This window comes from Solanum stenotomum, chromosome 10, assembly GCF_019186545.1.
Source record: "Solanum stenotomum isolate F172 chromosome 10, ASM1918654v1, whole genome shotgun sequence".
Taxonomy (NCBI): Eukaryota; Viridiplantae; Streptophyta; class Magnoliopsida; order Solanales; family Solanaceae; genus Solanum; species Solanum stenotomum.
The window spans coordinates 52281728-52295499 of NC_064291.1; the positions used below are offsets into that span (position 1 = coordinate 52281728).

Below are 13772 nucleotides of genomic sequence, written 5' to 3' on the forward strand. Positions count from 1 at the left end.
GACAGATTGTTAAGAAATTTCGCATAAAGAGCTATATATATACATATACTCAAACTTCTCATTTGCAACTTGAGAAGTATATCGTATTTACATAGAGAACGTCGAGGTTTTATGGAAGAGTAAGCTGAAATAGTAGACACCTTACCTTGTAGCATCTTAATATTTTATATATACAGAAGAAATATGTACAACTTATTAACTTAAGAAAACACATGTATATCTACAGTAAAACTTTCCAGCTGCTTGCTCTCTGCAGTCACCTTCTGATTCGGAATCTTCTGGTCAGTGTGGCAACGTAACCACATACAGGAGAGTCTTGCTAAGGCTGCCCCACCAGCAACTCGAACCCTGTAAATCAAATTCAAATCTGCCCAAAGCTCAGATCCAGCCACCCTAGAGTCAAGGCTTGAACTATATCCATCTAGATCTGTTTCGGTTATCACAACTACAGCACCATCATCGAAGGCTAGCAAATTCCGTCTCGAGAAGATTGAGCTCCGTGGGATCATACTAGTCAAGGGGGTAGAACTGTATGACTTTTTCACCATGAGATGGTAAAAATCCTGGACAGCCTGATAATCAGTGGGAAAACAGAATCAGCAACAATAGCCAGAAAAATAAAAACCTAGTCAACTGGATTATCTACCATCAATCTCATTAAAGGAGAAAAATCATGCATCTTAGAGAAAAAGGATCAAAATATGAGGTAAATCTTGAGACACCTGTCGCTGGGTAGAGGCCAAAAGCACCCTTGGACGAATTGACTTCACATAGTTATATGCATCATTTGGTGTCATCTGCTTGTACTTAACCTACAAAACGAAAGAAACTTCAGAAAGAAAATGGGTAAAGTGATCTTTAAACAATCCATTCAAACAAGTCTTAGTTTACCCACCAAGTAGCATAAGACAATGGTCGTGCTACGTCCTCGACCAGCCTTGCAGTGCACGTATGTACTTTGTCCATTGGAAGCATTTTCTTCAAAGACAAACAAGAAAATTTTATTTAAAGGCTTAACCTACTAGTAAACTCTCCTCTGGCGGTACTTTAAGCAATCTTTTGAATATTTCTATAGTTTCTGCCCCGGGGGGGTGGGGGGGGGGGGGGGGGGAAGGTGTCGAGGTTCAATCTTGATTAGGTAGGAAGGAAGAGGAGAGAATACAAGAGGAAAAGCATAGAAATTTACTAAACCAGGGCTAATTTAATGGAATTTTGTACTCACCCATATTTGTTTCCATAGAAAGCAACAAAACAGAAAACAAGCCACCAAACAAAGGGACAGACACCTCAAAAAGTACTATATCCAAATAGAAGACCAGCAACTTAACACATGTACTCCCCCAATCCCATTTTAAGTCATAATCACAATTTAGTGAGTCAAATAAATATTTGATTGGACCGGTATTGTTGACTTTTACTTAACAAACATTTGAATTTGTAAAATATTTAACATGTAGTTTAAGGTACTTTTTGTCTTAAGTCTCAAACATAAAATTTGATTATCGAAGAATCCCTGTCAACCCAAGAATTGGACACTTCAACCCTCAGACTGTCATTTTTGATATGATGGAAACTGCTCATAGTTCCAGAGTTGAAAAAATTAGATGAATCTCAAGATGGTAAGTGACTGTGATGTCGTGACAAAATACCAAAAGCATCCAGGAATTAAGGTCAAGAATGTTGACAATACTGTAAAATCAACAACCTATTTAAAAAAGGGAGCCAAAGGACTGGGAAGGTACGCACCATGGATGAACTCTACTGCTTGACATATATTATTCAGAGATGGGGCAAATAAGTAATCTCTTGTTGGGAGAACCAAATGACGAATACCATGAGCCTGCAAGAAGTAATAGATAACAATAATGTGAAGAAAAAGAAAACTTGATCGTGTAATGGGAAGGAAATTTAAATAACAAATCCATAATTTAAAAGTATTTGAACTAGACAATTAGTTATTAGTGAAAATTAAAACGTGGGAATTAGGAAGTGACAGACTTCTGTACTGGGGTAAGGTAGGAAGGAAACAACTACTGTATCCCATATTTATATAATTAATACCAATGGTAATACCAAGAAGAAGATCAGAGCACAAACAGTAAGTAAGGTCCTGAAAAAGGGTCACTATGGACAGTTGGACCGTTTCATCAAATTATGTTTGGTGCATGTACAGTCTCCTCAGCTAGTGCAATGCTACTCAAACATACTTAATTTGTGTATTCCATTTTCATAGGGATACAAAAGAAATAAGAGGAAGGAGAGGCTTGAATGAAGCCTGACTTTTCATTTCTTTCTATTTCGATGAGGAATGACCAAGTTATATTTTAAGTGAAGNTAATAGATAACAATAATGTGAAGAAAAAGAAAACTTGATCATGTAATGGGAAGGAAATTTAAATAACAAATCCATAATTTAAAAGTATTTGAACTAGACAATTAGTTAATAGTGAAAAGTAAAATGTGGGAATTAAGAAGTGAAAGACTTCTGTACTGGGGTAAGGTAGGAAGGAAACAACTACTGTATCCCATATTTATATAATTAATACTAATGGTAATACCATGAAGAAGATCAGAACACACAGTAAATAAGGTCCTGAAAAAGGGTCACTATGGACAGTTGGACCGTTTCATCAAAATATGTTTGGCGCATGTACAGCCTCCTCAGCTAGTGCAATGCTACTCAAACATACTTAATTCGTGTATTCCAATTTCATAGGGATACAAAAGAAATAAGAGGAAGGAGAAGCTTGAATGAAGCCTGACTTTTCATTTCTTTCTATTTAGATGAGGAATGACCAACTTATATTTTAAGTGAAGCATAACAGAAAGATCAAGCAAAGGGGTACAGAAGAGATAAGGAAAAGGGTCCTGAAGGTTAAACTGAATGATGACTGACTTTTTCTTTTTTTTTTGGGGGTGGGGGGTGGGGTTTGTTATAGATAAGGAAAGACTTGACTTATCTTTTAAGTGAATCGTAACAAAGAGAATAAAACAAATATCAGAAGTTCAAGAACTAACCTCATATAAAGATGTCGGAACTAAAGTCTCATATGGCTCATTTAGGGTGACAACACCGGAGACACCAAGCTCCTTTAGCCTTTTCACATCAGATTGGAAAGGGACAGCACCTAATAACACAAACTAAACAGGATATTAAGTCAGTACTACAATCTTGTTATACCGTAAAATATTGGAGTACAAACTACTAACTAACTATTCACTAAAAAAGAATTTGAAAGAATGAACATCAATCAACCTATGCGATCTTCCAAGATGGTCAATGCATACAAGCAAACTTAATCTCCAATGTGAAGATAGATGCATATGGAATTACAAGAAATGCATTTCAGCTTATATCATGTAAGTTAAAGATGTAAGAGCACATTCCTTAATATCCCTATAAGTAAGTAACTGGTGGAGAAAGATTGTACGACATTCAAAAAAAATTGCAGGAAATGTAAGAGTTAATCTGGGATGATACTAGTGAGAGTAACTAACTTTATAGCAGTGAAAAGAAAAGAAGAGATGAACAAGTATACTATTTGTCCATATCCTGAACAAGTTTACTATTTGTCCATCTTCCTGGATAACTATACATCCTTTGCCACTTGTCACAGATTAGTGATTAGAGGCAAATTTATTTAAGAAGATTACCACAGAAAAAGTATTAGTTCCCATATGTCATTGTCTTGTCATTCCAGGACAGACAAGTTTTATCATCTTGCTAATGCGTTTGATACAGAGTACTGTATTGATCTTATTATATTCCTTTTTTATTATAGAAAAGCATGCCCAGATAGAAATTAAGATTGATATTTCTACAAAATTCAGTTCCACCCATCTTTCTGAATAACCATACATATAGTACTATTATTCCTTATTCATGATTTAGAAGTTCAGCAAGATGTTGTAACAGTTCAACATCAGCAATCAAAGTAATCAACTTTAATGAAACTGACATTTCCAAAGCCTTTCAGAAAGACCTATCCTGCCTCGAATGACAATTAATTAGAATGAATTTCTAATATAACTAGTTCAAACTTTAACAATACATTACATGAGTTAATATTTGGATACACAATAGGGATTGCACATTATAAGCAAAAACATTCCAACTTATCTAAACAACTATTGAAGCATACTGACATCATTTGCACATTGACATAGATCCATATAAAGACAACAGAATTCACTACACGTGTATACATTAAAGGGGAAACAACAATAACAACAAGACATTCATTACAAGTGTATACAGTATATCCAGGACAACAACAAAAAATGTCAAAAGCAATACTGAAAAAGATTGTTATACCTCATCAATCCAGTCCCACCAGCGAAACTCTACCTGAATCTTGTTCCTAACAACATTGTAGAGAAGTGTTGGGTAAAACAAGGCCCGAGCCCCAACTCCAACCATGACCCTCCTTACATCCAACACAACAATAGCATTCTTGCCACTACTACCACTAGAACACAACACCTTACCATCAACAGATAATTTCTCTGCCTTCTCTATCACTCCACCCACCACCACCTCCTCCTTCCCAGCCTCCAGTTCTCCTCCCTTCTCTTCCTCTATATACATCATAATACTTGGAAGACAAAAAAAGAAATTATATACAACCCACTGATCAAAAACAAGATGCAGAACACACTTACAAAAGAAAATTTACACAACGCACTGATAAACAAAGTGCAAATTCCACAAACTTCCACCTAAAATTTCAAACTAAGAGACGACTCTCTTCAAAATCAACATACAAAAAAAGGGACCCTTCTCTCAAAATTAAGCAAATTATCTGTGAAACGGATCTGAGTCGCTGAAATTGCAACAAAGGTTCAAACTTTGATTGAAATCAATATAGGGCTTGCAAATTTTGACCATATTCAGAGAAAAAGGTATCAATCGGACGGCCAAGATCTGGCGGAGATAGTTGAGACCCTCGATTTGCAAAAGCAATTGAATCGGAATCGGTAAAAGAGTGGAGATAGTTTGGAATTGAAGAACCCTAGACAATACTCCACTTGAGAATTCAGATTGTCCCCTCTGTATATGTGTGCCACGAAATTTCAAACATTTTAATAAATATAAAATTAATTAAAGTATATTTTGTAAGAGACGGTGACGTGCAAAACCCAAACTACAATTTTCGAATCACATTTAAGGCCCTTTTATTTGATTGGATGACCTCGTTGTTGCCCCATATCTTATGCTAAGTGTTACTAATAATTTTAGTAGTATTTGTTCAGATAATTGTTTTTATTTGATTGTGAATGACGCATATTTGCACTAAATAAATTCATTTATGTGCAATAATTTAAAAACCACATAACAGATGTAAACTACAAGTATTTATTCAAAAAAATGATATAATTGAATTTGTTAAGTAGTTTATGGACACGTGAGTTAGATTGATCTTAATAATGAAATGTCGCATAAACAAGTGTTTTAATCGAAAAACTAGTGGGCCTAAACATTGATGCCTAATGGGGTAATTATAGAGAATAAACTTAGGTAACTCATTTTATAGGGTTCGAATCCCTTCTAGTCTTCCACTTGAGCACTAACTCTTTGATCGCATACCGGACATTGAGAATCTAAGGATATTGGGACTCCTATGAGTTGGGCTTCACTCCTTGGTCCGGTCATGGATGGGGTTCGCTCGACGTTTTTTGACCCATTTTACCTATACAACAAGCACATTGCAATGAGCTCGATTGAAAAGGCATAGGCTGGAAAATCAATCTCTGACTTCCCTTATGAGATATGAACTGCACCAACTCAGCCATCCTTGTTACTAATATATTTGCCATAACAAATTGAAAAAACAGGTTTGCATTCATACAGAAATTACAGTTACAAGATAATGTTTGGTCCTTATTTTCTTCCTCCAAACAAACTATCTCTGCCTATCAATCTACGCCCACTTACTACTGGTAGTTAGGAGGTGCATTTTACAGTAGAAATAGAGTGGTCTTCACAATCGACAATCTCAAAGCATGACAAAACACAAGTTCCAAAAATCGATAACATACATGAGAGGCATTCGAGTTAGGATGCAGATGANAAAAGCAATTGAATCGGAATCGGTAAAAGAGTGGAGATAGCTTGGAATTGAAGAACCCTAGACAATACTCTACTTGAGAATTCAGATTGTCCCCTCTGTATATGTGTGCCACGAAATTTCAAACATTTTAATAAATATAAAATTAATTAAAGTAAATTTTGTAAGAGACGGTGACGTGCAAAACCCAAACTACAATTTACGAATCACATTTAAGGCCCTTTTATTTGATTGGATGACCTCGTTGTTGCCCCATACTTATGTTAAGTGTTTATAATTAGTTAGTTAGTATTTGTTTCAGATACTAATTGTTTTTATTTTTGGGAATCCTCGGTTGTTATCTTTTTAGGTGTGCACACATATTTGCACTAAATAAATCCATTTATTTATGTGCAATAATTTGAAAACCACATAACAGATGTAAACAGTAAGTGTTTATTCAAAAAATAATATAACTTAATTTGTTAAGTAATTTATGGACACGTGCGTTAGATTGATCTTAGTAATGAAATATTGCATAAACAAGTGTTTTAATCGAAAAACTAGTGGGCCCAAACATTGATTGCCTAATGGGGTAATAAACTTAGGTAACTCATTTTATAAGGTTCGAATCTCTTCTAGTCTTCCACTTGAGTACTAACTCTTTGATCGCATACCGGACGTTGAGAATCTAAGGATATTGGGACTCTTATGAGTTGGGGCTTCACTCATTTGGACAATACCGATTTTACCTCATACAACAATCCCATTGCAATGAGCTGATTGAAAATCAATCTCTGACTTCCCTTATGAGAGATGTACTGCACCAACTCAGCCATCCTTGTTACTAATACAAGATAATGTTTGGTCCTTATTTTCTTCTTCCAAACAAACTCTCTCTGCCTATCAATCTACGCCCACTTACTACTGGTAGTTAGGAGGTGCATTTTACAGTAGAAATAGAGTGGTCTTCACAATCGACAATCTCAAAGCATGACAAAACACAAGTTCCAAAAATCGATAACATACATGAGAGGCATTCGAGTTAGGATGCAGATGAAGCAATGTACTAAACCATTAGTTGGTTTAGTGTGCAAAACTGTTGCTGAAGAAGCCTTTCTCCGATGGTTTCCTGCTACATATTGGCATCAAAGAGAGTTCAGAGAGTTTCAAAGAACTAATGTCAACAAATAGAAGAATAAATTTCTATTTGAAATGAGAAAACATCCAATATCCATAGTTCAGATCCTGAAGCCTAGACTAAAGTTCTTGTTTTATCAATAGATGCAGAGATGCAAACAATACTTGGAGCAGGAAATCTCAAAAAGATCAACAAGTGACAGGTAATAGAATTATATCTGAAAAACGAAGCAGCAAATTCTGTTCACACTATTATCAGGTAAGAAGAGTGAAATCATACACAAACATAATGAGGAAAACTATGGGTAATAGCCAGCAGCACATCTGATTATTGCAAATGAGAACATTCATGCTTGAATGTCATCAAATTTTCTAAGTGAGAGACAATACTTACCCAGAACTCATATTACATAAGAGTCAACTACTGATTGTTCAAGCAGTAACATGGGATAAACGAATACAGTGTACACAGAGAGATATTTTTCCCTTAATTATTGATATCCCATTTCCCTCTTTTCCTTCTTTCTTTATCAGATTCAACAACTCTTCCTCTTGACATTCATTCCCCTGCAGCAACACAGAGTGATTCTGGTGAAAGATCATTGGTTTTTCGTAAGCTTTTTAGACTTCCACTTCCGAAGCACAGAGTTCAAAGTGCCAGTAAAATGAATAGTTGGGAAAAGTTTAACTCTGTATATACGGCTCGATAGAAAGCACCAAAGGAAGAAATTGAGCAGCGTGGGGGCTAATATAGGGGAATATAAGAGAAGAACAAGCACTAAACCCGCTCATGCGTAGCCTCAACAACTAACTGAATACGAAGGATGAACAAGTTTTGTGCACATAACACCAACATTTATTTGATTGCACAAAACTGAAGAAGAATTCAATTATGTGGAATATTCCACATAACTGACGAGGGGACTGTTTGGTGCACAAGTAGGATCAACATATTAATGCAATCATAATATTCATCAGCTCTTAACGTTACCAATGCTTGAAGCTAAATCCTCTTTCCCACAACGTCTAAGACATTCAATTACATTCTTAACACAAGGACCTTTGAGCTGAATTCTTTTCTCTACCATCAGATGAGCAAGCTTAGCAGCTTCCACAAGGTGATTTGCCTCACATAGTCCAGCCATAAGAATAGAATAAATATCAGAATCTATAGAAGATACACTTGCAGACTGCTCAATCAAGCAATATCCATCAAGTATCCGATTTTGCTGACAAAGCCATCGTATTATTGTGCTTGAGGTGAAGCTATCAGGCTTTAGGCCACCAGTCAACATTCTCCTAAAAAACATTTCTGCCTGCTCGACTTTTCCAATCCGAAATAACGATAAAACTAAAGAGCTATAGCAAGAATCATATGAAATACCACTTTTAGCTACTCTGTCAATGACCTTATGAGCCTCCTCCACATGCCCCTCTTTGCAAAGACCATGAATCAAAGTAGAGATAAGTACCCTATTAGGTTTACACGCAAAATCCCTCATTTGGTCCAAAATACTTAGTGCCTCAATCGCCAGACATTTCTCAACAAAATTTTGAACCACAGTAGTATATGTAACGACGTTAGGCTTACACTGCCCACCGTCTTTTTCCATTTCTCTCAATAACTCAAGTGCCCTTTCCAAACTCCCAAACCTACAAATCCCATCAAGAAGAGCTGAATAGGTAACCGTATTTGGTATACATCCATGTCCCCTCATAGCTTTTGTTAATCCACAAGCTTCTTCCAACCTACCCACCTCAGACAACCCCTTAATCATCACGACATAGGTGATCATATCAGGATGAACATCAATCAGGTCCATTTCTCTCATCAAACCCATTGCCTCATCCATATCTCCCTTCTCACATAATAATCGAATAACTACATTATACATAATCGTATCCGGGCGACAATTAGACTCTTTCATTTTCCTCAACACCCACAATCCCAAGGTAGCATCTTTTCCCTCTCTACACAAATTCAACACAACTTTAAACATCTTAGCACTTGTGACATATTTCTGCAGCCTATAAGCCTCAATGGCATCTCGGATAATTTGCGGTTTATTATCCACTCCAAGCAGTTTATAAGCTCTACTGTACATGTAACTACTATGTCTATAGCTGGATTGAAGACCAGCCCAAATGAAGAATCTCAGACACATTTGGGGATCATCAACAGCGCACTTCTCTAATATTTCATCAACACATCGAGCATCTAGCTTAGACCTAACTGAGCTCAATGTTCTCTCCATACCCGACACATTTTTATTTTTCAGCAAATGACTTAAGAATTCTCCAGCTGATGATGAAGAAGTGCTGAGTAAATGTACCAATTTGAGTGAAAAAATTGGTTTATTGAGTGATTTAGTATCGGCGAATAGGCGAGAAATTGATGGAAGAAACATAATTTTCTCATAAGAAAATGAATTCTAGATATGCTGTATTTTGAATTGCGAGAAAATTGAAAGATATGGAATGATAGAGCAAGAGAAATGAAGACGGGAACCTGTAACTTGTTTTTTTCGCCGGCGAAAGAGGCACCGATGGGAAAGACGCCGGAAACTGCCGCACTTGGGAAGAGATTGGGGGAGGCGTAAGTTTGCTTAATGGACCGGCCGAGGAAAATAATATGGGCCAGATTTGGGCCCAAATATTCCATTCCAGCTAGAGGGAATTTGGGCTTGTGAGTACGTACAACAAGGCCTAAAGGATCGAACCTGATCATTCGAAATTGTTTGTAACTGGTACTCCCTCCGTCCCATTTAATATGAGTTACTTTGACTTGGCACGGAGTTTAAAAAAGAGGAAATTTTGCAAATAGCCACTATAATAAACTTAATTATGCTACATAGCTATAGTTTTCATATTTATGGGTTGTAGCTACAATTTAAGTTTGTATAATTTGCGGATTTGTATAAATTCACATGTTTGTATAATTCACGGGTACATTTGTATAATTCAGTTATTTTTGTATAAACTCGAAATAACGAATTTATACAATTACAAACATCAGAAGTGTAAACAGTTATATAAATTATATTAAACAAATTACGAATTATACAAAAGTTATACAAATTATATTATACAAAATCTGAATTATACAAATGTGCGAATTATACAAAACTAAAAAGTTGAGCTGTGTAATTATAGATAAAAGTAGGTCGTGAATTGTAATTAAGACAAACTATAGCTATGTTAAGGAATTAACTTTTACTATATATTTGCTTATATGCATAATTTCCCCTTTAAAAAAAAAGAATGAAAAACTTTTAAAATTTATGATCTAAAATAAGTAATAGTTATTTATGTGTCTATAAAGTAGTTCATTAGGGGAAAAATGAGCGTTTTAAAATTAAATTGTTACATAATATAGAAATGTGTCATTCTTTTTAGACTGACTAAAAAGGAAAGTAAGTCATATAAATTAGAATAGAGGGAGTATTAGAAAAGAAAACTTTCAAAAATAGCAGCACATTAGGCATTCCATAGCTATAGTTTACTTAATTACAAATAATAGCAAAATATTTTGGGAGGAGGGAGGAGAAAGGCGAGTGAGATCTAATAGAGAGAGGAGAGAGTGTATTTTTTCACGAATTTTGGAGAAAAAACACAAATACAAATTGATTTGTATTAAAATGAATACATATGAAGAGGAGGCGCAAGATCGAGAGAAAGAGGAGAGAGGCGAGCAAAATTGAGAGAGGATTGTATTTTGTATTTATTTTGCATTGTATTAAGTATTTATTTTGTATCAATTGTATTCGAAATACAACAAATTGTATTTTGTATTTACTTTGTATTGTATCTGTACTTATTTTGTATCAATTGTATTCGAAATACAACGAATTGTATTTTATATTTATTTTGCATTGTATTCTTTATTTATTTATTTATTTATTTTGTATGAATTGTATTCAAATACAACCGAATTAACTTTTATTTGATTGGATACAATACATTTGACAAAGAGGATGAATGCATATTATATTTGTACAAACACAAAATACAACTGATACAAAAATACAAAAAAAAAAACAATTTTTCAAACATAATTGAAATAAAATATAGAATTCTCACCTATATTTGATTGAATACAATTGGTACATAATATATTTGAATGAATTTCTTCTTATTGGCAACGAGAGAGAGAAAGGGAGGAGAGGCAAGATAGAGGAAGTAGTTTGCTATAAAAATAACATATTGCTCTTTTTTATAATGTTTTTAAACTATAGCTATTTTCCATAAATATATTGCTAATTTTAAGCAGTTCCATAATTTTTCCTTAGATGGGAAATTGAATATCAATTTGGAATAGTTTTTAAGCAAAAATTAGCTAGTGATTTTTTTATGCAAGTCCTGGTGATCCGCCGAGAATTATGAACATTTATTCCAAAATTAGGACATAATTTGTGAAAACTTGGTGATTTGGTTAAGCTCATTCATTATAAGAAATGAACTTCAACTCTTTGAGGATCTGTTATAAGTTCTGTCAAGTTATCCATTAGAATATTAAATTCAAGCTTAGTATTAGCCTTAAGGTCTTCAGCAAAAGGACTTGCTTTCATAAACCTTACTCCCTTTCATCTCAATTTGTTTTTCTGATTTTAACTGACGGAGTTAAGAAAGTAAAGAAAATTTTTGAATCATTTGATCTTAATCTAAAGATATGATTTTAAATGTTTCATGTGAAAAATTAAAATTAAAAATACCGAAAGACAGAAGGGAAAAGATTATTAAAAAAAGAAGAAGAAATGGGGACAATACACACACAATGAGGATTTGTCAAGAGGGTTGTTGTACAATTCAAAGTTGAAAAGGAGGTTTGATTGAGATAGAATCCGATACGTTAGCATGTTGTCAATGACACATATCTTTTGAATTCTTTTACCTTTAATCAAAGAGATAATCTCCCATTAACTTTTGATTTCTCCTAATTACCCTCTGAAGAATCAAACTAACCCTTTCTTAAGATTCTTAATTACAGAATTGATGACAACTTGAAGAAAGGCATATATAATAGCAATTCGGATTAAAACATTTTCCTACATACCAAATACACATTCATTGCTTGCATAAATATTTTATTTGAATGATTGTAATGTAAATGGGGGGTTTATATATTGAGATAATTAATTTATCGTGAATACTTTATAACTTCTAATTCAAAATCATAAAATCTATTAAATCAAAATTTTCATATACAATCCGCTTATCTAGAAGTTACTAAAGTCATTGGTAAAAGGAGACAAAACTAATTGTAGCAAGGCTATACATACTTTTCTTTTACTTAGAATTATCATGAAAATGGATGAGCTTGTGTGGAAAGTATGTCCACTGAGGTAACACGCAAAATAAGACCATTATTCAACTTATTCCTCACCACCAAATCTTAGCTTAATTTTTATTTATTCATATGTTGAAAGTTGGAACACTAAAAAGGAATCATATATATATGTTCTAGAAAATACAAACAAAAATGCCACTATTTGGGACGGTTATTTATTGATAAAAATACAATTGTTGTTATATATATTTAGCGACAATAATAAATATGCATATTTACAATCAATACTTTTAGCGACTCTGAATATAATAATACTAACTCAATTACGATAACATATATTATTGCTAAAAGGAAATTTATTGTCGTTAAACGTCTGTTTTGTTGTAGTGTGATCATCCAGACCAAGGGAATCTTGGAACTTTATCTAGAATCATATATCAAGTTGTAGATTGATGAATTGGTATTGCATCAAAATGTTAAAGCTTTTTACAAAAGAATAATAAGATAGCAGGGAGCCAGGGATACAACAATTATTAAGAAGACAAAAATACCTTGCATTCACATTAAGAAATGGACATCATGCATTAAACCTCTAGAATATTGTCTAATCTCTTGATATTACACTCAATAATAATAATAATAATAATAATATCAAGAATGAAAAAGGAAGAAGGAAGAAGAAAGAATTTCTAAATAGCACCCCAATCACTTAAATTAAAAATAGACAATGGATAACATGTATAATATATGTATAACAAGTGTATAATTTATATACCGACAAAAAAAATGAATCCGATTGATTATTTGTGTAACGATACCTAACTAATATCAAAATCCTATAAGAAACGTTGACTCCAAACCCATGATACCGAATATGATCAAATTATTATTATTTTTAGCTAATAGTGATGATCAGATCAATTAATACGGCGTTAACTATTTTTCATGTAACTTTTTTAATAAAATAAGCACCAGATAACTCTATCCCGTCAAAACAAAACTCCAAGTTTTGTCACTTGGTGGTCCTTAAAAAGCATAGAGCATAAACTCCAAACAAAGTAAATTTTGGATGAAAGTGGGGAGGGTAGACAATATAGAAAGAAAAGCATAGCCTTCCAAATTAAAGTATGGAAAAAGAAGGCAAAGATGTTGAACTCATCATATCCCAATTCCCACACACAAAGCTAGCGTACCCATTCCAAAAGAGAGAATCCTAACCATTCCCCACGCAACCTCTTGCTCCCCTCATTTTTCTCTATTCCCAAAATACCCTTCACCCCCCCCCCCCCCCCCCCCCC

At 34.2% G+C, this 13772-nt stretch overlaps 2 protein-coding genes across 2 annotated transcripts; both read right to left on the minus strand.

Annotated features, from left to right (window-relative positions):
- Positions 1–23: 23 nt before the first annotated feature.
- Positions 24–5071, minus strand: LOC125842110 (phosphatidylglycerophosphate phosphatase PTPMT2-like). The gene is made up of 6 exons (XM_049521315.1): positions 4316–5071; positions 3019–3141; positions 1747–1840; positions 896–978; positions 723–812; positions 24–572 (listed from the first exon to the last, which is right to left on the minus strand). Exons 1-6 carry the CDS (start codon positions 4589–4591, stop codon positions 201–203), a joined length of 1038 nt encoding a protein of 345 aa, XP_049377272.1. The 5' UTR covers positions 4592–5071; the 3' UTR covers positions 24–200.
- Positions 5072–7491: 2420 nt separating this feature from the next.
- Positions 7492–9821, minus strand: LOC125842664 (pentatricopeptide repeat-containing protein At5g47360). The gene has a single exon (XM_049521986.1). It carries the CDS (start codon positions 9593–9595, stop codon positions 8162–8164), a length of 1434 nt encoding a protein of 477 aa, XP_049377943.1. The 5' UTR covers positions 9596–9821; the 3' UTR covers positions 7492–8161.
- Positions 9822–13772: the final 3951 nt, after the last annotated feature.